The sequence below is a fragment of the Salmo salar genome, chromosome 10, assembly GCF_965601325.2.
Source record: "Salmo salar chromosome 10, fSalSal1, whole genome shotgun sequence".
Lineage (NCBI taxonomy): Eukaryota > Metazoa > Chordata > Actinopteri > Salmoniformes > Salmonidae > Salmo > Salmo salar.
In genome coordinates this window covers 35,742,165-35,766,303 of record NC_138300.1, presented here as the reverse complement: position 1 = coordinate 35,766,303, position 24,139 = coordinate 35,742,165, and the positions used below count along the sequence as shown (strand labels likewise).

The window sequence follows — 24,139 nt, the reverse complement described above, 5'->3', positions numbered from 1 at the left end:
GAAATAATCTGTCTGTAAACAATTGTTGGAAAAATGACTTGTGTCATGCACAAAGTAGATGTCCTAACCGACTTGCCAAAACTATAGTTTGTTAACAAGAAAGTTGTACAGTGGTTGAAAAACGAGTTTTAATAACTCCAACCTAAGTGTATGTAAACATCCGACTTCAGCTGTAGGTAGGGATAAAGTGACTAGGCAACAGGATAGATAACATGCTGAGCTGTAGCAGCAGGGTGAAGGTGAAAGTGTGTGTGTGTGAGTGTTTGTGTGTGTTGGGGTGTAAATGTAAGTATGTTCGAGTGTATGGGTAGAGTCCAGTGTGTGTGCAGAGAGTCGGTGCAAGAGATTTAGTTTAAAAAAAAGCAAATGCAGGTAGCCCGGGTAGCCATTTGATTAGCTATTTAGCAGCCTTGTTTAGCAGTCTTATGGCTTCGGGGTAGAAACTGTTCATGGTCCTGTTGGTTCCAGACTTGGTGCACTGCACTTGGTGCACTTGCCATCCGGTAGCCGAGAGAACATTCTTTGACAATTTTTTGGGCCTTCCTCTGACACTGCCTGGAATAGAGGTCCTGAATGGGACCTGGGACCTGAGCCCTAGGACCATGCCTCAGGACTATCTGGTATGATGACTCCTTGCTGTCCCCAGTCCACCCGGCCGTGCTGCTGCTCCAGTTTCAACTGTTCTGCCTGCGGCTATGGAACCCTGACCTGTTCACCGGACATGCTTGTTGCACCCTCGACAACTACTATGATTATTATTATTTGACCATGCTGGTCATTTATGAACATTTTAACATCTTGACCATGTTCTGTTATAATATCCACCCTGCACAGCCAGAAGAGGACTGGCCACCCCTCATAGCCTGGTTCCTCTCTAGGTTTCTTCCTAGGTTTTTGGCCTTTCTAGGGAGTTTTTCCTAGGGAGTTTTTCCTAGCCACCGTGCTTCTTTCACATGCATTGCTTGCTGTTTGGGGTTTTAGGCTGGGTTTCTGTACAGCACTTTGAGATATCAGCTGATGTACGAAGGGCTATATAAATACATTTGATTTGATTTGAATGGCAGAGATTATGACCACAGTGATGTTCTGGGCCGTATTCATCACCCTCTGTTGCGCCTTATAGTTGCCGTACCAAGCGGTAATGCAGCCGTTCAAGATGCTCTCAATGGTGCAGCTGTTGAACTTTTTGAGGATCCATGGCAAATCTTTTCAGCCTCCTGAGGGGGAAGAGATGCTGTCGTGCCTTCTTCACAACTGAGTGTGTGTGTGTGGAGCATGTTATTTCCTTAGTTATGTGGACACCGAGGAACTTGAAACTCTCGACCCGCTTCACTACAGCCCCCTCAACATGTATGGGGGCGTGCCCCCCCCCCTATGTTTTATGTAGGCCACAATCAGCTCCTTTGTTTTGATGACGTTGAGTAAAAGGTTGTTGTCCTGACACCACACTGCCAGGTCTCTGACCTCCTCCCTATAGGCTGCCTCATCGTCGTTGTGTGAGTTCCTACCACCGTTGCGTCATCAGCAAAGTTGATGAAGGTGTTGGAGTCATGCGCGGCCTCGCAGTCGTTGGTGAACTTGGAGTACAGGAGAGGAATAAGCACGCACCGTGTTGATGGTCAGCGTGGCGGCTGTGTTGTTGCCTAGGGGCGGCCCGTCAGGTAGTTCAGGATCCAGTTGCAGAGGGAAGTGTTCAGTCACACGGTCCCCAGCTTGGTGGTGAGCTTGGAGGGGCTATTGTTTTGAATGCCAAGCTGTAGTCAATAAACAGCATTCTTTCATATTGATTCCCTTTGTCCAGGTGGATAAGGGCAGTGTGGAGTACAATAGAGATTGCGTCATCTGTGGATGTGTTGGGGCGGTATGCGAATTGGAGTGGAGCAAGAGTGTCTGGGATGATGGTGTTGATGTGAGCCATAACAATCCTTTCAAAGCATTGCATGGCTAAAGATGTGGGTGTGATAGTCATTTAGGCAGGTTACCTTGACGTTCTTGGGCATGATGACTATTGTGGTCTGCTTGAAACAAGTTGGTTTTATGGACTGGTTCAGGGATTGGTTGAACATTTCAGTAAAGAAACTTGCCAGCTGATCAGCACATGCTCTGCGTATGCATCTTGGTAATCCATCTGGCCCTGTTAACCTGTTTAAAGGTCTCGCATCGGCTATGGAGAGTGTGATCACACAGTCATCCGGAACAGCTGGTGCTGTCATGCACGGTTCAGTGTTGCTTGCCTCGATGCGAGCATAGAAGGCATTTATCTTGTCTGGTAGACTCGCGTCGCTGGTCAGCTCGTGGCTGGATTTCCTTTTTGTTAACTGTGATAGTTTATATGTCCTGACACATTGTTGAGTGTCAGAGCCGGCGTTGTAGGATTTGATCTTAGGAAGTGTTCGAAATGTACACAATTGTTACCCGGAAGAAAATGGGGGATGTCATGCTTTCTCACTTTCATTCAGGTGAGGGTTTAGTATTTTTTTTATTTAGTCCAGGGGAGGGTCATGTAATTTGTAATCGGTTAACAAACCTAACACAATGGTAAATCTAAGCCCTGGCGGTAGTGCTGTAGGTTCGGGGGTGTGTCAGAAATATTTTAGCTATTTTCAAAACCAAAAGGTATCAGAGCAGTGCTGGCGGTGGCACAAACTGACTTTTGATGAATAAACCAGTTGTGGGTGTGTCAAGGCTTTGCCCCTCACTGGCCAATCGGAACGTCCTCCATGGCTAAATATGTGGTTTCTTCAAGTTGTGTATTTATGGTATTTTATGTAATAGAGTTTGTTACACAACTTATAGAAACGAAATAACAAAATGTAGACCATCCCATCTTTGCTAAAATGTTAACTTGAGCCTGTTTGCAGTCGACATTGTTCTAAGTAATTGCATGGCTTCAATGGGTAAATATATACATAGCATGCATACTGATATAAGGGCTAGGCCTACTTTACATTGCATTATGGCTAAGCATGGACATGCCGAACTTTGTCAATAACAAATTCATTTATTGATAAGGTCTAAAAAGAGACCAATAATTATAATCAAATTCGAAACAAAACAAAACGAAACAACTTGTTTTAATAAGGCCGTTGTCCGTAAAAATCTGTCAGTTTAAGCTAGAAATATCTGGTTTTTGCATTGAATGCGTCTCAATCCCCTGCATCCGCCTATGTAACGCTTCCGCATCTGCTAGAGCAGTGTTTGTCAGACCATAAGATATCCCGAAAATCAATCTTCTCACGAAATCATCTGTAGTGTCCGAACCGTTTGGCCTAGAATCCATTATGACCCATTCTGTGGAAAAATGAGACTCTCACAAACACAATGGTGTTCTCTATGATTCCTACAAGCGTCTTGGGACTCGTTTAAAGTCGGTACTGCTGATCTTCCAACTTCTGTCTATAGCTTCCGAACAGTTTGAGATACACATTTGTGTAAAGGAGAGACTCTCATGAACACATACATGTCAGTTGTTTTCCTCTAGGACACCCACAGATTTCACAAGACTCATCTGATTGTCCCCCAGTACCAGTCGAAAAAATCTATGGCATTACAGTACTAGACAAAAGTTTGGACACCTACTCAGTCTTCATTTTTTTTATACAATTTTCTACATTGTAGAATAGTAGTGAAGACATCAAACTATGAAATAACACATATGGAAACATGTAGTAACCAAAAAAGTGTTAAACAAATCAAAATATAAATTATATTTGAGATTCTTCAAAGTAGCAAAGCTTTGCCTTGATGACAGCTTTGCACACTCTTATATGTGTACGCGGACAAGGCCTACTGTGGAGTACCGGAGGTAAGCTTGCTACTTATAAAATGGATTAAAATATATATATATATATATATATATATATATGTATATGTATATGTGTGTATGTTTTGTTGCACATAATGAAGCTATTTATCAGCATTATTGACCTCACATTAAGCCATTTGAGTAATTTACATAAATTACATTACTATGAAGCGGTAGCCGCGGAGATGGACAGCGCATGGGTGGTTCATTTGAGCAGTCCTAATTCATTTAAACTGTCTTCATTTTAATTTGAATTTAGGCTACTAACAACAAGAGGTCTTTGTGTTGGAGCCTATTTCTTCCTATTCAAGGAATAAGAGGTAGGCCTACCTATTTGACAGACACAATTATTGTCTACTATCCATAGATTTTGTCAGCCATTTCCTTCAGTCACCATGCACACGTTAAATATCTCAGTGTCAGTGAGGGAAGGGCTTAATGTGTTAAGTTAAAACCAGAGCTCAAATTGAGGGTGTGGGTGAGGGTATGTGATGGTATTGTGGCTTTTGTTATGATCTATAACAACGCTTTAGTCCGTAATGCTAGACACAAGCTGTAAAATGCATGGGAAAGATGTGACTCTGATGCATATGGGATATCTTTGGTTTGTCTGTATGACATTCAGAGGCTGCGCTACAAACTTCTGTAGCCGAGGAGACAAAACATTTACTTTGAATGGGAAGTAATGTGTGATTCTGTCATAATCAATTGAAGTTCAACATTTCAACAGGCTATTAAACAACATACTAACTCTAAATCAGTCAGGAGCAATCCAGGTATAATTATTTAGGCTATATTAATATTTCAAGGCTAGCCTGCCATTTAAGAAATAAATTGTGAAGCATTTGTGACATGCTACAGGCTGGCAGGACCGCTCAGAATTTCAACAACACATCAATAACTGCACTTCAACAACATGCCTATTAGTATAGGCTGTATAAAATGACATTTCAAAAAAGTATTATTTAGAATTAAATAATAATGAAAAGAAAAATGCCTTATTAGGCTATGCTGTACATTCATTCTACAGTGCCTTTATTTAAAGTTTTAGATACATGAGTTTGTCCAGTCTTTGATTTGAGGATCATGTGGTGTGCTATGCATGCCTGGTTTGTTAATTTAGCTTAGCAAATGCTCTTATATTCCCATGCCCTAATCACAGTCAACATAAATCTATTTTGGAACAACAATATCTTGGAATAAAATATAATAAATGAGAAAATGACAGTTTCCAGAATGAAAAAAAGTTACAAGTGCATATAGGCCTACCTGATGATATGCGGCTCCTGTGTAATTAAAAAATAAATAAAAACAATAGCCTGTATAATAATAGCCCTCATTCGTAATCATGTTCTGTTTTGGTATTAAAAGATTCTTCTTGATTCACGGCCTATGAATGTGCATTTTCTTGTTTTCTTATGGCCCTATACAGCTCATTGAGTGCGGTCTTAGTGGTAAATAGACAGCTACGAATAATATAGATTAAAACTCTTGGTAAATAGTATAGTGTACAGCTTATCAAGGTGAGCAAAACCTGGAGATTTCCTTAACATTAGACATTGGGCACCAGCTGTTGTTGACCCAAAGACACACCCACCTCCCTTCGTCTTACCTGAGTCTGCTGTCCGGTCTTGACGATGCATAGAAAAACCAGCACGATGTATATCTATGTCCTCGTTCAGCCTCGACTCTGAGAAACATAGGATATTACAGTTTTTCAGGTCCCGTTGATGGGATAGTCTCAAATGTAGCTCATCCTGTTTGTTCTCCAGTGATTGCACGTTCGCCAATAGAACAGAGGTTAATGGCAGTCTATTTCGCCACTGCTTCCTCTTTCGAGTCCCGGGGAGTAGGGCCTGGTCCGGAGTGAGCAGGACGTCCAGAGCTGCCAACTCCTTGAAGTAGAAATGTTCGTCCAAATCGAGGTTGGTGATCTCTGTTCTGATGTCCAGAAGCTGATTTTGGTCATAGGAAATTATGGTGGAGCCATTATGTACAAATACAGTTAAGATCAGTGTAAAAAAAACACAAAAAAGAGCAGAATTGGTCAGGTGCCCATAAGACTGCTGCTATCCAGGCTGTATCACATCCGGCCTTGATTGGGAGTCCCATCGGGCGGCGCACAATTGGCTCAGCGTCGTCCGGGTTTGGCCGGAGTAGGCCGTCATTGTAAATAAGAATTTTTTCTTAACTGACTTGCCTAGTTAAATAAAAAATAAATAAATAAAATAAAAATAATCCACTGCAGCGCCATCTTCTTACACATTATGAAGGAATAATTTGGAGAGAGAAGTCACCTTCGATTTATAGAGCGACTAATAATACGACTTCTGAGTTGTTGGTTAAAACTTCACTTTGTGTTCTAACTTTCACCATTAGTCCTATTGATTTTGCTCTCTAAATTTTTGCTCTGTTTCACAATATTGTTCTCTTTTTTTCAAAGATCGCACAGTGCATTAATAATGGTATATGTTTTATTTAGTTTTTACTCACAGAAGCATATTTTCCCATTAAAATAATACCTGTTTTGATTTGATTCGATTTTTTACGAGGTACACTATATATACAAAAGTATGTGGACACCCTTTCAAATTAGTGGATTCGGCTATTTCAGCCACACCCGTTGCTGACAGGTGTATAAAATCGAACACACAGCCATGCAATTTACAAAGACAAATATTGGCAGTAGAATGGCCTTACTGTACAGCTCGGTTACTTTCAACATGGCACCGTCATAGGATGCCACCTTTCCGACAAGTCTGTTTGTCAAACTTCTGCCCTGCTTGAGCTGCCCCGGTCAACTGTATGTGGTGTTATTGTGAAGTGGAAACCTCTAGGAGCAACAGTGGCTCTGGCACGAAGTGGTAGGCTGCAAAAGCTCACAGAACGGGACCGCTGAGTGCTGAAGCGCGTGGCGTGTAAAAATCGTCTGTCCTCAGTTGCAACACTCACTACCGAGCCCCAAACTGCCTCTGGAAGCAACATCAGCACAAGCACTGTTCATCGGGAGCTTCATGAAATGGGTTTCCATGGACGAGCAGCCACACACAAGCCTATCGCCATGCGCAATGCAAAGCGTCAGCTGGTGTGGTGTAAAGCTCGCCACCATTGGACTCTAGAGCAGCGGAAACGCAAGTGATGAATCACGCTTCACCATGTGGCATTCCGACGGACAAATCTGTTTTTGGCGGATGCCAGGAGAATGCTACCTACCCCAATGCATAGTGCCAACTGTAAAGTTTGTTGGAGGAGGAATAATGGTCTGAGGCTATTTTGTCATGGTTTGGGCTAGGCCCCTTAGTTCCAGTGAATGGAAATCGTAACTCTACAGCATACAATGACATTCTTGACGATTCTGTACTTCCAACTTTGTGGCAACAGTTTGGGGAAGGCCCTTTCCTATTTCAACATGACAGTGCCCCTGTGCACAAAGCGAGGTCCATGCAGAAATTGTTTTTTTCGAGATCAGTGTGGAAGAACTTGACTGGCCTGGACAGAGCCCTGACCTCAACTCCATTGAACACCTTTGGGATGAATTGGAAAGCCCGCTGTGAGCCAGGTATAATCGCCCAACATCAGTGCCCGACATCACTAATGCTCTTGTGGCTGAATGGAAGCAAGTCCCCGCAGCTATGGTCCAACATCTAATGGAAAGCCTTCCCAGAAGAGTGGAGGCTGTTATAGCAGCAAATGGGGGACCAACTTCATATTAATGCCCATGATTTTGGAATGAGATGTTTGACGAACAGGTGTTCACATACTTTTGGTCATGTAGTGTATAATTGTGCAAAAAAGTTTCTAAACAAACCAATTAAATTCAAATCCATTTTAATTCCCAAATATTTTGTTTTATGTTGTCTGTCTCTCTGTCTACGTCCCAGGCCCCAATCCTACTGGCTGATACACTTCCAGTCTCTCCTCTACTGTTCTGAGAACAACCAGCTGGGTTCCTTCTCTGAGGAGCTCCACAGCTGTACCTGCAGCTACGAGCACAGCCCTTGCCAGCTGCCCCCACCATGTGACATCGGAGAGGGTCCCGCATGCGCAGCCTGTGCCCCAGACAACCACACACGATGTGGGAGCTGCAACCCTGGCTATGCCCTAACCCAGGGGGCCTGCAGACCCATGGTGGCTGACTCAACAGAGAACTACCTGGGCTTTGAGACAGACCTACAGGACCTGGAGCTGAGATACCTCCTGCAGAGGGCCGACCGTAGGCTGGAGGTAAATACATGGCTGTTTGATTTTGTGAACGATTTTGTGGATAAGTTGTAGAGATATTTTAAATGTAATAAAGTTGAATAGGATCTTGAAAAAGTAGATAGACATATTGTCTTAACAACTTAAACAACCGTATCTGTCCATCCAGGTCCACGCCATCTTCATCAGCAATGACATGCGTCTGAACAGCTGGTTTGACCCATCCTGGAGGAAGAGGATGCTGCTGACGCTGAAAAGCAACAAGTACAAGTCCAACCTGGTCCACATGCTGCTGGGCGTGTCTCTCCAGATCTGCCTGACCAAGAACAGCACCCTCGAGCCCGTCCTCACCCTCTACATCAACCCCTTTGGAGGCAGCCACTCTGAGAGCTGGTACATTCCAGTCAGTGAGAACAGCTTCCCAGACTGGACGGCCACCAAACTGGATCTACCCCTGGAGTGCTTCAACTGGACCCTGACACTGGGCAACAAGTGGAAGACCTTCTTTGAGACCATCCACATCTACCTGCGGAGCCGGATAAAGATGCAGGGCGCTGGAGGTCCGGCGGGGGCTGTGAACGACAGCCTCTACTATGAGCCATTAGAAATGGTAGACCCTTCACGGAACCTGGGTTACATGAAGATCAACAGCATCCAAGTATTTGGCTACAGCATGCACTTTGACCCGGAAGCAATCCATGACCTGATCCTGCAGCTGGACTACCCATACACCCAGGGGTCCCAGGACACGGCTCTGCTGCAGCTGCTGGAGATCAGGGACCGGGTCAACAGACTGTCCCCCCCAGGTCAGCAGAGACTGGACCTGTTCGCCTGTTTGCTCAGACACCGGCTCAAACTGACCGCCAGTGAGGTGGTCCGCATACACGCCTCCCTGCAGGCCTTCAGCAACCGCCTGCCAAACTCTCTGGATTACGAGACCACCAAGCTGTGTAGTTAACAGCTACTATGGAACGACTGGGAGACGTTAAAGCTCAACGGCTACAAGGGAAGTATTGGACGGCTACATGGTATACTGCTACAGTGGTTTGACTTTCAATGGTTTGTTGATTCTCTGGATTACAAGACCTTAAAAGCATGTACTTAACCGTTACAGAGACACAATAAGGACACGTGAATTGTGTCTTTTGGCTTTCAGTTGGGTTGTGACTCAATGACTTGCAAATGGTTGAGAGATGCTGGAAGCTGGGGCTTTTTTGTCCACAGAAGACACACAAAAACTCTGACACCGAAAACAAAAACAGATCTAGAAAATCAAATATGTAACTCTCTCCACATCCACTTCACCATCTTGTTTAAATACAACCCTGCTCATTTATACAGTGTACACTGAAGCCAACTGGAGGAACCTTTTAAGATAGATGGTACAATCTGTTTGTTTGTAACTCTTTTATATGTTATTTTGCTTCAGTGACAGTGCACTTTCCATAACAACCAGAATACAGTGGTGTCAGTCAGATTTGTAGATAACTTGTTATTAAAACATCATGGAGTAACAACTGTGGAGAATATTTGTCAAACTTACTTAGAGCCGAGTAACAGCTGTTGTCACATCTCATTGTCAGACACATTTATCGCAGCAATTAAAACCACTTAGGAACTGAGTGAATGAAATTAAACATGATAGCAGAGTTTGATCAAATAATCATGAACCTCTATTTCATTAATTTATACGGTTAGTTTATGGATGGTGACCAAGCTTCTCCATCCTAATTAAGTAGACTTTGTAACAGGAACAATTGAAGCAATATATTGTTGTACGGTGAATGTGCACACACACATGGACACACACACCAAAAATGCAGATATGAGTGAACAAAGCTGAGATTATTGTAAAACTGGTTCCTTTAGGGTTGTGGCTTTAAAAACCCACATGGTATTGTTTTCCATTATCTGCAACAGGTTGAATTGGAGCAGACCAGTAGACACCCCAGCTGCCCTCTAGGACCAGGAGTGATGGCCATCCAGTGCACTGGGTCACAGATCCATACCTGCAGTATTCATGTCAGGTCTATAAGGTGCCAGATCTCATTTACTAACATGGCCCGTATCTCATGGTATGGCTGTCCAGCGGAGCAGATGAAGGAGAGGTCACACACCTATGAAGGTCAACGGCTGTCACTTCCATTTGTCTGCGCTCCTCTTAGCAAATCCTGCTCATATTAGAAGCTAAACTCGAAAGAGTGTAATGTGGATGAAGCAGGCTTGATGCTGAGGTGTTTGTCTAATGCATAACTAAATGTTAGTGTCTTTTGGATGCAGGGGTGTCAGATATTGGAGAATAATTGTTTTCAAAACAGCTAGAAAATGGCTGCCGTGAAGAGATTAAAGATTAAGGTTCTGGTTGTCTCTTTGGTCATTTGACTCTATCCAGAATTATATAATTATTTCTCCAAAAATCATCAGTCCACCCTGCCCACCTACTCCTGGTGAGCTCACCCCATTAGAGAGGTGAGACAGAGAACAGACCAAATCTTTACATCCTCTCACCTCAAATCAACCCTGCAATCAATTAAACATTTCCCCCTTACTAAGTAATTGAGCTAAAAACGCCGGTGGAATTTTCTGAGTAAAAGGAAATATATGGAAAATAAATTCTGTCTGCCCATTTATTCTTCATGAGTTAAAAATGAAAAGATCCCCAGGTATGTGCCTATAATTATGTTTAATAGCCCTCTGCTCGTTCTGCAATTACCAGGCTCAGTTCTAAAGCTCGTTCTGGTGCTGCAGAGGCGGCTGGCTGGCTATAATTCATTATTGTGAGTTTGTAAATAGTTGTTATTCATTCTGCAGAAGCCTGGCATCTCTCTTATGAGACACTGAGTGGGCAGAGGAGAGGCCAGGCTTTGATGAAGGAAGGTCTGACCATTACTGAGCTGTCAATCAAAAGTGTTAGATATATAAAATTGTCTTTTGTACATGTATGGCTGTCTTATTGCAACTGGGTTGCGTGTTATGCTTTCACTGTTCATAATGCGGTTACTTTTCCAAACTGAACATGACAGTAAGACATGACTGCCCATAGGAGAGACATACAGTATAGGGTGTGTTGGTAAATTTAATCTTGAGTGCCAGAGTGCACTCAGAGTGCGATCTGAGCATTCTGACCTCACAACGTCAGTCAAGCACCCAAGCTAACTGGCCAACGTTGCTAGCTTGCTAGCTACTTCCAGACACAAATGAGAGAACACCTCACTCTGACCAATTTACTTGCCCTAGCAGAGCTGGTTAGGCTGTGTTCATGTTATCCAGGGTGTTGGCGACTGTAACTGTGCTGCTGGCATCAATTTAATTACGCTTTTTTGCAGGTGTTTACTGACAACGGCCATATTCAATGTGTGTTGAGGGTTCGTAAATTCATCAGTTATTACGCGCTCTCGCACACTCAGACGAGAGTGCTCTGAGATTGGAGTAGATAGACAGAGTGAATTTATGAACACACCTTTAATTATTCTCAAACAGATTATTGTTTGTAAAATGTAAAAGAATGACATGTTACAATGTCACAGACACAATCATATTAAATCAAAGTGTATTGGTCACGTACACAGTTTAGCAGATGTTATAGTGGGTGCAGCGAAATGCGTATATTACTAGCTTCTAACAATGCAGTAAAATGTCAAACAAGTACAGAAATAAAGTTTTGAACACAACAAGAAATCAACAAATGTTGTAACGAATCTAATTAACAATGCAAATAGCACTGTAACAGTAATCCAAATGCAATGTACACTACCGTTCAAAAGTTTGGGTAACTTAGAAATGTCCTTGTTTTTAAAAGAAAAGCACATTTTTTGTACATTTAAAATAACATCAAATGGATCAGAAATACAGTGTAGACATTGTTAATGTTGTAAATGACTGTCGTAGCTGGAAATGACAGATTTTTTTATGGAATATCTACAGTGGGGGAAAAAAGTATTTGATCCCCTGCTGATTTTGTACGTTTGCCCACTGATAAAGAAAGGATCAGTCTATAATTTTAATGGTAGGTTTATTTGAACAGTAAGAGACAGAATAACAAAAAAATATCCAGAAAAACGCATGTCAAAAATGTTATAAATTGATTTGCATTTTAATGAGGGAAATAAGTATTTGACCCCCTCTCAATCAGAAAGATTTCTGGCTCCCAGGTGTCTTTTATACAGGTAACGAGCTGAGATTAGGAGCACACTCTTAAAGGGAGTGCTCCTAACCGCAGCTTGTTACCTGTAAAAAAGACACCTGTCCACAGAAGCAATCAATCAATCAGATTCCAAACTCTCCACCATGGCCAAGACCAAAGAGCTCTCCAAGGATGTCAGGGACAAGATTGTAGACCTACACAAGGCTGGAATGGGCTACAAGACCATCGCCAAGCAGCTTGGTGAGAAGGTGACAACAGTTGGTACGATTATTCGCAAATGGAAGAAACACAAAAGAACTGTCAATATCCCTCGGCCTGGGGCTCCATGCAAGATCTCACCTCGTGGGGTTGCAATGATCATGAGAATGGTGAGGAATCAGCCCAGCACTACACGAGAGGATCTTGTCAATGATCTCAAGGCAGCTGGGACCATAGTCACCAAGAAAACAATTGGTAACACACTACGCCGTGAAGGACTGAAATCCTGCAGCGCCCTGCTCAAGAAAGCACATATACATGCCCGTCTGAAGTTTGCCAATGAACATCTGAATGATTCAGAGGACAACTGGTGAAAGTGTTGTGGTCAGATGAGACCAAAATGGAGATCTTTGGCATCAACTCAACTCGCCGTGTTTGGAGGAGGAGGAATGCTGCCTATGACCCCAAGAACACCATCTCCACCGTCAAACATGGAGGTGGAAACATTATGCTTTGGGGGTGTTTTTCTGCTAAGGGGACAGGACAACTTCACTGCATCAAAGGGACGATGGACGGGGCCATGTACCATCAAATCTTGGGTGAGAACCTCCTTCCCTCAGCCAGGGCATTGAAAATGGGTCGTGGATGGGTATTCCAGCATGACAATGACCCAAAACACACGGCCAAGGCAACAAAGGAGTGGCTCAAGAAGAAGCACATTAAGGTCCTGGAGTGGCCTAGCCAGTCTCCAGACTTTAATCCCATAGAAAATTTGTGGAGGGAGCTGAAGGTTCGAGTTGCCAAACGTCAGCCTCGAAACCTTAATGACTTGGAGAAGATCTGCACAGAGGAGTGGGACAAAATCCCTCCTGAGATGTGTGCAAACCTGGTGGCCAACTACAAGAAACGTCTGACCTCTGTGATTGCCAACAAGGGTTTTGCCACCAAGTACTAAGTCATGTTTTGCAGAGGGGGTCAAATACTTATTTCCCTCATTAAAATGCAAATCATTTTATAACATTTTTTACATGCGTTTTTCTGGATTTATTTTGTTGTTATTCTGTCTCTCACTGTTCAAATAAACCTACCATTAAAATTATAGACTGATCATTTCTTTGTAAGTGGGCAAACGTACAAAATCAGCAGGGGATCAAATACTTTTTTCCCCCACTGTACATAGGTGTACAGAGGTCCATTATCAACAAATATCATTCCTGTGTTCCAATGGCACATTGTGTTAGAGAATGATAAGTTTATAATTTTAAAAGGCTAATTGATCATTAGAAAACCCTTTGCAATTATGTTAGCAAAGCTGAAAACTGTTGTCCTGATTAACCTCCCTGGGCAAGGTGGGACGTTTGCGTCCCACCTAGTCAACACCCAGTGAAATCGCGTTGTGCGAAATACAAATACCTCAAATGCTATAACTTCAATTTCTCAAACATATGACTATTTTACACCATTTTATAGATACACCTCTCCTGAATTGAACCACGTTGTCCGATTTCAAAAAGGCTTTACAGCAAAAGCAAAACATTAGATTATGTTAGGAGAGTACCCTGCCAAAAACAATCACACAGCCATTTTCAAAGCATCTAGCATGTATCACAAATACCCAAAACACAGCTAAATGCAGCACTAACCTTTGACGATCTTCATCAGATGACACTCCTAGGACATCATGTTACACAATACATGCATTTTTTGTTCGATAAAGTTCATATTTATATATAAAAACAGCATTTTACATCGGCGCGTGACGTTCAGAAAATATTTTCCCTCAAATACTGCCGGTGAATCAGCACCACAATTTACAAAAATACTTGACATAAACATTGATACAAAATTAAACTGTCTTTCAAAGAATTATAGATGAACATCTCCTTTTGCAAACGCTATGAAAGATTTCAAAAAAGCTTCACGAGGAAAGCACTCTTTGCAATAATCTGAGTACTGAGCTCAGAAAAATACACTAGGCTATACAGATAGCCGCCATCTTGGGGACATCTAAAATCATATATTGCATTAGAAATATTCCCTTACTTTTGATCATCTTCATCAGAAGGCACTTCCAGGAATCCCAGGTCCATAACAAATGTTGTTTTGTTCGATAAAGTCCATAATTTATGTCCAAATAACTCCTTGTTGTTCGTGCGTCCAGTAAGCTACTCCAAGTGTAGAAAGCGCGCGGACGATGTCGCGACGAAAAGTTTAAAAAAAGTAGTATTTACGTTCGTTCAAACATGTCAAACGTTGTAAAACATCAATCTTTAGGGCCTTCAGAACGTGAAGATTCAATAATATTTCAACCGGACAGTTCCTGTCTTGAAAAAGGTTTTGGAACGGGAGGATCCTCGCTCGTGAACGCGCCCCAAGAACTGATGTCTCCCCCTGCCTCAACAGCTTCCCCTCCTTGTCATTCTGTCTCTGTTCATCATAGAAGCTTCAAACAACTTTGTAAAGACTGTTGACATCTAGTAGAAGCCGTAGGAAGTGCACAATTATTACTACGTCACAGTGTATTCAATAGGAAACGACTTGAAGGGAGCCCATGCATCCAGATTTCCACTTCCTGGTAGGATTTCTCTCAGGTTTTTGCTTGCCATATGAGTTCTGTTATACACACAGACACCATTCAAACGGTTTTAGAAACTTCATAGTGTTTTCTATCCAAATCTACTAATAATATGCGTATCCTAGCTTCTGAGTTTGAGTAGGAGGCAGTTTAATATGGGCACATATTTTTTTCTGAAATTGTCAATACTGCCCCCCTAGCCCCAACAGGTTTTAAAGAAGCAATAAAACTGATCTTCTTTAGACTAGTTGAATATCTGGAGCATCAGCATTGGTGGGTTCGATTACAGGCTCAAAATGGCCAGAAACAAAGACATTTCTTCTGAAATGTAGTTTGAGAAACAGATGCCTCACAAGTCCTGAACTGGCAGCTCCATAAAATAGTACCCATCAAAAACCCGACTCAATGTCAACAGTGAAGAGGCGACTCCGGGATGCTGGCCTTCTAAGCAGAGTTCCTCTGTCCAGTTTCTGTCTTCTTTTGCCCAAATTACTATTTTCTTTTTATTGGCCAGTCTGAGATATGGCTTTTTCTTTGCAACTAGAAGGCCAGCATCCCGGAGTCGCCTCTTCACTGTTGATGTTGAGACTGGTGTTTTGCGGGTACTATTTAACCTCTTACATCTAGATGTTCCGCTAGCGGAACGCCTCGCCAATATCCAATGATAGAGCGTGGCGCGAATTACAAACTCCTCAAAAATCCCAAAACTTCAATTTTTCCAACATATGACTATTTTACACCATTTTAAAGACAAGACTCTCCTTTATCTAACCACATTGTCCGATTTCAAAAAGGCTTTACAACGAAAGCAAAACATTAGATTATGTCAGGAGAGTACCCAGCCAGAAATAATCACACACCCAGGGACATTATGTTATACAATACATGCATGTTTTGTTCAATCAAGTTCATATTTATATCAAAAACCAGCTTTTTACATTAGCATGTGACTAGCATGTGACTAGCATTCCCACCGAACACTTCCGGTGAATTTACTAAATTACTCACAATAAACGTTCACAAAAAACATAACAATTATTTTAAGAATTATAGATACAGAACTCCTTTATGCAATCGCGGTGTCCGATTTTAAAATAGCTTTTCGGTGAAAGCACATTTTGCAATATTCTGAGTACATAGCTCGGCCATCACAGGCTAGCTATTTTGACACCCACCAAGTTTGGCACTCATCAAACTCAGATTTACTATAAGAAAAATTGGATTACCTTTGCTGTTCTTCGTCAGAATGCACTCCCAAGACTTCTACTTCAACACCCAATGTTGTTTTGGTTCCAAATAATCCATAGTTATATCCAAATAGCAGCGTTTGTTCTTGCGTTCAAGACACTATCCGAAGGGTGACGCGCCGGCGCGTATCGTGACAAAAAAATTCTAAATATTCCATTACCGTACTTCGAAGCATGTCAAACGCTGTTTAAAATCTATTTTTATGCGATTTTTCTCGTAAAATAGCAATAATATTCCGACCGGGAGACCGTGTTTTCGTTCAAACACTGAAAATGTAAAATGGACCCTTCACATGCACGCGCGCTCCCATGTCATTGTTCTCAGATTGACCACTTTCCAAATGCCCTACTGTTTTTCGCCCAGGGACTGCAGAGTCATCATTCCCCGTTCTGGCGCCTTCTGAGAGCCTATGGGAGCCTTAGAAAATGTCACGTTACAGCAGAGATCCTCTATTTTCCATAAAGAGGCTATAGAAGGCCAAGAAATGGTCAGAGAGGGCACTTCCTGTATGGAATCTTCTCAGGTTTTGGCCTGCCATATGAGTTCTGTTAAACTCACAGACACCATTCAAACAGTTTTAGAAACTTTAGGTTGTTTTCTATCCAAATAAATGTATTTGCATATTCTAGTTTCTGGGCAGGAGTAATAACCAGATTAAATCGGGTACGTTTTTTATCCGGCCGTGAAAATACTGCCCCCTATCCTAAACAGGTTAATGAAGCTGCCAGTTGAGGACTTGTGAGGCATCTGTTTCTCAAACTAGACACTCTAATGTACTTGACCTCTTGCTCAGTTGTGCACCTGGGTCTCCCATTCCTCTTTCTATTCTGGTTAGAGCCAGTTTGCACTGTTCTGTGAAGGGAGTAGTACACAGCGTTGAACGAGATCTTCAGTTTCTTGTCAATTTCTCGCATGGAATAGCCTTTATTTCGCACAACAAGAACAGACTGACGATTTTCAGAAGAAAGTTAATTGTTTCTGGCCATTTTGAGCCTGTAATCGAACCCACAAATGCTGATGCTCCATATACTCAACTAGTCTAAAGAAGGCCAGTTTTACTGCTTCTTTAATCAAACAACAGTTTTCAGCTGTACTAACAAAATTGCAAAAGGGTTTTCTAATGATCAATTAGCCTTTTAAAATGATAAACATGGATTAGCTAACACCACATGCCATTGGAACACAGGAGTGATGGTTGCTGATAATGGGCCTCTGTACACCTACGGTATGTAGATATTACATAAAAAAATCAGCAGCTTCCAGCTACAATAGTCATTTACAACATTAACAATGTTTACACTGTATTTATGATCAATTTGATGTTATTTTAACATACAAGAAATGTGCTTTTCTTTCTAAAACAAGGACATTTCTAAGTGACCCCAAACTTTTGAATGGTAATGTATGTGTATATACCGTGCATTCGTAAAGTATTCAGACCACTTTACTTTTTCCACATTTTGTTACGTTACTTATTCTAAAATGTAAAAAAATGTAATCCTCATCAATCTACACAGAATACCCCATAATGACAAAGCAAAAACTGTTTTTTTTTACTTTTTGCAAATGTATTGAAAATAAATAACTGAATTATCATATTTACATAAGTATTCAGACCCTTTACTCAGTACTTTGTTTAAGCACCTTTTTGCAGCGATTAGAGCCTTGAGTCTTCTTGGGGATGACGCTACAAGCTTGGCACACCTGAATTTGTGGAGTATCTCCAATTCTTCTCTGCAGATCCTCTCAAGCTCTATCAGGTTGGATGGGTAGCATTGCTGCACAGCTATTTTCAGGTCTCTCGAGAGATGTTCAATCGGGTTCTAGTCCGGGCTCTGGCTGGGCCACTCAAGGACATTCAGAAACTTGTACAGAAGCCACTCCTGCATTGTCTTGGCTGTGTGCTTAGGGTTGTTGTTCTGTTGGAAGGTGAACCTTTGCCCCCAGTCTGAGGTCCTTAGCGCTCTGGAGCAGGTTTTCAACAAGGATCTCTTTGTACTTTGCTAAGTTCATCTTTCCCTCGACACTGACTAGTCTCCTGAAAAATATCCCCACAGCGTGATGCTGCCACCACCATACTTCACCGTAGGGATGGAGCCAGGTTTCCTCAAGACGTGACACTTGGCATTCAAGCCAAAGAGTTCAATCTTGGTTTCATCAGACCAGAGAATCAAATTTCTCATGCTCTGAGGTGCCTTTTGGCAAACTCCAAGCAGGCTGTCATGGGCCTTTTATGGAGGAGTGGCTTCCATCTGGCCACTCTACCATAATGGCCTGATTGGTGGAGTGCTGCGAAGATGGTTGTCCTTCTGGAAGGTTCTCCCAACTCTGGAGCTCTGTTAGAGTGACCATCAGGTTCTTGGTCACCTCCTTGACCAGGGCTCTTCTCCTCCGATTGCTAGGTTTGGCCAGGCAGCCAGCTCTATGAAGAGTCTTGGTGGTTCCAAACTTCTTCTATTTAAGAATGATGGAGGCCACTGTGTTTTTGGGGACCTTCAATACTGCAGAAATGTTTTGGTACCCTTCCATAGATCTGTGCCTCTACACAATCCCGTCTAGGAGCTCTACGGACAATTCCTTCGACCTCATGGCTTGGTTTTTGCTCAGATTTGCACTGTCAACTGTGGGACCTTATGTACACAGGTGTGTGCCTCCCCAAATCATGTCCAATCAATTGAATTTACCACAGGTGAACTCCAATCAAGTTGTAGAAACATTTCAAGGATGATCAATGGAAACAGGATGCACCGGAGCTCAATTTATAGTCTTATAGCAAAGGGTCTGAATACTTATGTAAATAAGGTGTTTTTGTTTATATAAATTTGCCAAAATGTCTAAAAACCTGTTTTCACTTTGCTATTATGGGGTATTGTGTGTAGATTGATGAGTAAAACATTTAATTGAATCATTTTCAGTATAAGGCTGCAACGTAACAAAATGTGGAAAAAGTCAACCGGTCTGAATAATTTCCGAATGCACTGTACACCGGATGAAAATACACAAGATATACTAAGAATGATATTTACAGCAGTAGTTATATTAGAGTGAACTATGTCAAGAATCTAGTATAAAAATAAATATGCAGTGTGTATGAACAGTACAACTAAAATGCAATGAACAGTAGTAGAAATATTAGAATGAGCCATGTCTCGAATACAGTATTTATATACACAGTACAAAACCCCATGGCAAAATGGACAGAATTGCAGGAAACCAGAGTACGGAATATGAATAAACATTGAGTATATAAACATTAGGAGCATCTTCCTAATATTGAGTTGCACCGCCCCCTTATGCCCTCAACACAGCCTCAATTCGTCGAGGCATGGACTCTACAAGATGTCGAAAGCTTTCCACAAGGATGCTGGCCCATGTTGACTCCAATGCTTCCCACAGTTGTGTCAAGTTGGCTGGATGTCCTTTGGGTGGTGGACTATTATTGATACAAACAGAAAACTGTTGTGTGAAAAACCCAGCAGCATTGCAGTTCTTCACACAAACTGGTGCGACTAGCCTGGCACCTACAATGATAACCTTCCTAAAGGCACTTAAATATTTTCTCCGTTCACCCTCTGAAACCATGTCTCAATTTTCTCAAGGCTTAAATGTTTTTTATTTAACCTGTCTCTTCCCCATCCTCTACACGGATTAATGTAGATTTAACAAGTATCAATAAGGGATCATAGCTTTCACCTGGATTCACCTGGTCAGTCTATGTCATGGAAAGAACAGGTGTATGTAATATCTTGGATACTCAGTGTATATGTAGAGTATGTGAATAGAAAAGTGTGTATAGCAGTAGTAATATAGGAAGAACCATGACTAGAATACAGTACCAGTAAAAAGTTTGGTCACACCTACTCATTCAAGAGTTTACATTGTAGAATAATAGTGAAGACATCAAACCATGAAATAACACATATGGAATCATGTCATAACCAGAAAAGTATTAAACAAATGAAATATATTTTAGATAATTCAAAGTAGCCAACCTTTGCCTTGATGACAGCCTTGCACAATCTTGGCATTCTCTCAACCAGCTTCACCTGGAAAGTTTTTCCAACAGTCTTGAAGGAGTTCCCACATATGCTGAGCATTTGTTGGCTGCTTTTCATTCACTCTGCTATCCAGCTCATCCCAAACTATATCATTTGGGTTGAGGTCAGGTAATTGTGGAGGCCAGGTCATCTGATGCAGTACTCCATCACTCTCCTTCTTGGTCAAATAGTCCTTACACAGTCTGGAGGTGTGTTGGGTCATTGTCCTGTTGAAAAATAAATAATTGTCCCTGTAAGCACAATCCAGATGGGATGGCGAATCGCTGCAGAATGCTGTGGTAGCAATGCTAAATAAGTGTGCCTTGAATTCAGTGTCACCAGCAAAGTACCCCCACACTATCACACCTTCTCCTCCATGCTTCACGGTGGGAACCACACATGCGGAGATCATCAGTTCACCTATTCTGCGTCTCGCAAAAACAGGGCGATTAGAACCAAAAATCTCAAACTTGGACGCATCAGACCAAAGGACAGATTTCCACTGGTTTAATGTCCATTGCTCATGTTTCTTGGCCCAAGCAAGTCTCTTATTCTTATTTGGGTCCTTTAGTAGTGGTTTCTTTGTAGCAATTTGACCATGAAGGCCTGATTCACGCAGTCTCCTCTGAAGAGTTGATGTTGCGATGCGTCTGTTACTTGAACTCTGTGAATCATTTATTTATTTGGACAGCAATCTGAAGTCCAGTTAACTCCAATGAGCTTATCCTCTGCAGCAGACGTAACTCTGGGTCTTCCTTTCCAGTAGTGGTCCTTATGAGAGCCAGTTTCATCATAGCGCTTGATTGTTTTTGCGACTGCACTTGAAGAAACGTTTAAAGTTCTTGACATTTTCCGGATTGACTGACCTTCATGTCAAGTAACGATGGACTGTCGTTTCTCTTTGCTTATTTGAGCTGTTCTTGCCATAATATGGACTTGGTCTGTTACCAAATATGGCTATCTTCTGTATACCACCCCTACCTTGTCACACACAACTGATTGGCTCAAACACATTAAGAAAGAAATAAATTCCCCAAACTGTACTTTTAACAAAGCACACTTGTTATTTGAAATGCAGTCCAGGTGACTACCACATGAAGCTGATTGAGAGAATGCCAAGAGTGTGCAAAGCTATCATCAAGGCAAAGGCTACTTTGAAGAATCTCAAAATAAAATATATTTTGATTTGTTTAACACTTTTTTTGGTTACTACATGATTCCATATGTGTTATTTCAGAATTGTAATGTCTTCACCATTATTCTACAATGTTGAAAATAGTAAAAAATAAAGAAAATCCCTTGAATCAGTAGGTGTGTCCAAACTTGACTGGTACTGTACATGTAAAGTGTGTAAAACAGTAGCTAAACATTATTAAAGTGACTCGTGTTCAATGTACATAGGGCAGCAGTCTCTATGGTGCAGGGTAGAGTACCTGGTGGTAGCCGGCTAGTGACTCTGTTTAAGGTTTCGCGCATGGTAATGGGCGGAGGCCGGCTAGTGGTGACTGTTTAACAATCTGATGGCATAGAGATAAGTCAGTCCCGGTCAATTGCTACACTGACCAACCTTGTTGCATTCCTCATTACAACATGTTGGATACACATTCATTAGATGTGAAGACTGTTATATATATCAAATCAATTCTCTTTGTGTAATTATTCCGTAATTAAATGAATCACAGAATAGTAATTAACTAGGAAGATGTGGCACCACGTTTATAGAGTTTACATTTCCCGAATATAACTCTTCAAGTATTGTATCATCTTATTGATTACAGTCTTTTATTAATGTATTGTTACCTCATCAGTCTCATTTCTGAACGTCGCAAACCCTTGGATAGCTGCACGAACCCGAACATCAAATCATGAATCAGCGCTATACAAATTGGCTTAATTATTTATTTACTAACTAACTAATCCATCAGTAAAATGTATATAGGTTCAGAACTTTTGTGATATAGCACAGTTACAAATACAAATCAAACTGGATGGACATCAGAAATAGAGGCAGGACTAAAAACAAACAAATAAGAACTATTGTAAAATAGACTGTGTCTGTAAAATGTGTATAAGATGAATAAATTGAAGTTAAAGCCGAAGTGTTTATTAGTTTACTCCAATTGGGGGATCGGTGGTAGGGTTTGCGGGGAATAATAATAAAGGTATATTCTTTAAAAAAGTATGTATGTCTATATAGGTATGTGTATGTATATATGTATGCATGCGTGTATGGATATATATATTTACCCCAAAAATATATGGGGGATTGGAAATGATGCAGACAATTAAAATTGATGGAAGCAATATTCTTTCCGCAATATTAAGCTGATCCAAAACGAAAAAAAAAAAAACGAACTAATCAATCACAGAATTACATAAACACACAATAGGTCATACATTGCTTACTAACATGATACAAATAAAAATCCCCTAGTGGACGAAACCAATAGGACTGCTTGGTAGACAAAGGAAAGCGTTGGGGACAGTTCAAGAGCGGGAAACTCAGAGTGGACCCACTGTAATACAGTTCATAACTACAGTCATGTAAATGCTAATACTTTGAACATGAACAGCCGCTCATTAGAAAATAAATAGCAATTTACATATTTACGAGTGTATGCCTTTGTTGCCCATCTCTGTGATCGCCGGTCCGTGTGCTGGATAATAGTCAGTCGACAGAAAGCCTCTGGTTTGTCCACCAGAGATCAAAGTATGTCGTAGTTGTAGGTTGTTATAATGGCTACGTCAGAGTACCATTTGGAAATGGTCTTAGATCGGACGCGTTTACCAAACTAAAGTTGTAGTTTGAACCACTTCACACACCAGCATCACCCGGCGTGTTTTGGTCTAATGTAAATTTTGTTGCAAGTGTTTTTTTTAGCTTTTAGTAGAAAAGGTGGCGTTCCATGATGCCAATGTAAATGTCTGCGCTCACGGGGTATGGTCACTGACTAGTTAAACTTTATATGAAAACACATTCTCTCATTTAGAAGGCTAACATCACATTTCATCTTTTCAAAAGTATTCCTATACTCAATCATTTATTTTGTACAACATTCAGATGCAAACCCATAATTGAGAAGTATATACAAACAAAGAAACAGTAATGTGTGTCTCCTGTCCTTCATGAGGTCACCAAATGAAACAAACTCAACATGACTTTTCCTTAAGTGTCCACGGACCACTCCAACTGCTTGGAATACAGAAATGCTGTTCAATTATTCAACCTTTTGACGTTACCCTACTGCACAGTATTTTTCTGTGGTAACAAAGCGATTCTCAACCTTCATTTTGGCCGAGCGGGGTAAAGAGTTTTCGGTATTTTTGACCGTCGTAAACCTGTGGTGGGAGAGAGAGAGAGAGAGCTATGATCCTCACCCAAAAGGGCATGCCATGACAACATTAAACAATTAAGTATTTTATCAGACTATAAGGGTTTATGGAAGTTCAAAGAGAGTGATAATGAATGGTGCTGCTCGGTCTGCTTTTTTGAAAAAAGTGGAGGGTCACTATCAGAAAATCAAAGCACAGATCTGAGACAACAACTGAGCTTCCTGTGTTCCTAACAAACACAAAGTGTAAAGAAAACATTGCACCCTGGTCGATACTCAACTCAGTTTTAATGGGTAGGCTGCGTGGCAACCATTGTACTGTGACACAGGAAGTAAGATCCCAGGTTTCCGACAAAACTTTCCCCTCCTGGGGACCAGGCAGTAGATTGGGAATAGCAAACACAAGAAAAAGGTAACCGCTGTTGGCCGATAAATCAATAGTCTGCTTTATTACCTGGGAGAACAACAGGTTCTGCAGAGATCAATAATTACACTTAGGAGGCTCCTCTGGCATTTGTCCCCCCTTCCCTTCACCCCGACCAAACGAGACTAGATCAGAACCAATTTATTACTGAGATGTCGATGTCCGCCCGGCGTGGT

The 24,139-nt window shown here is 41.5% G+C and overlaps 1 protein-coding gene across 1 annotated transcript in view; it reads left to right on the top strand.

Annotated features, from left to right (window-relative positions):
* The window catches only part of LOC106560299 (BMP/retinoic acid-inducible neural-specific protein 3), a 59,301-nt gene extending 47,610 nt beyond the window's left edge, over window positions 1–11,691 (top strand). Inside the window, exons 8-9 of the mRNA XM_014123052.3 lie at window positions 7,687–8,029; window positions 8,175–11,691. Coding sequence (XP_013978527.1) covers window positions 7,687–8,029; window positions 8,175–8,963 — 1,132 coding nt within the window. The 3' untranslated portion in view covers window positions 8,964–11,691. The remainder of the gene's footprint in view (window positions 1–7,686; window positions 8,030–8,174) is intronic.
* Window positions 11,692–24,139: the final 12,448 nt, after the last annotated feature.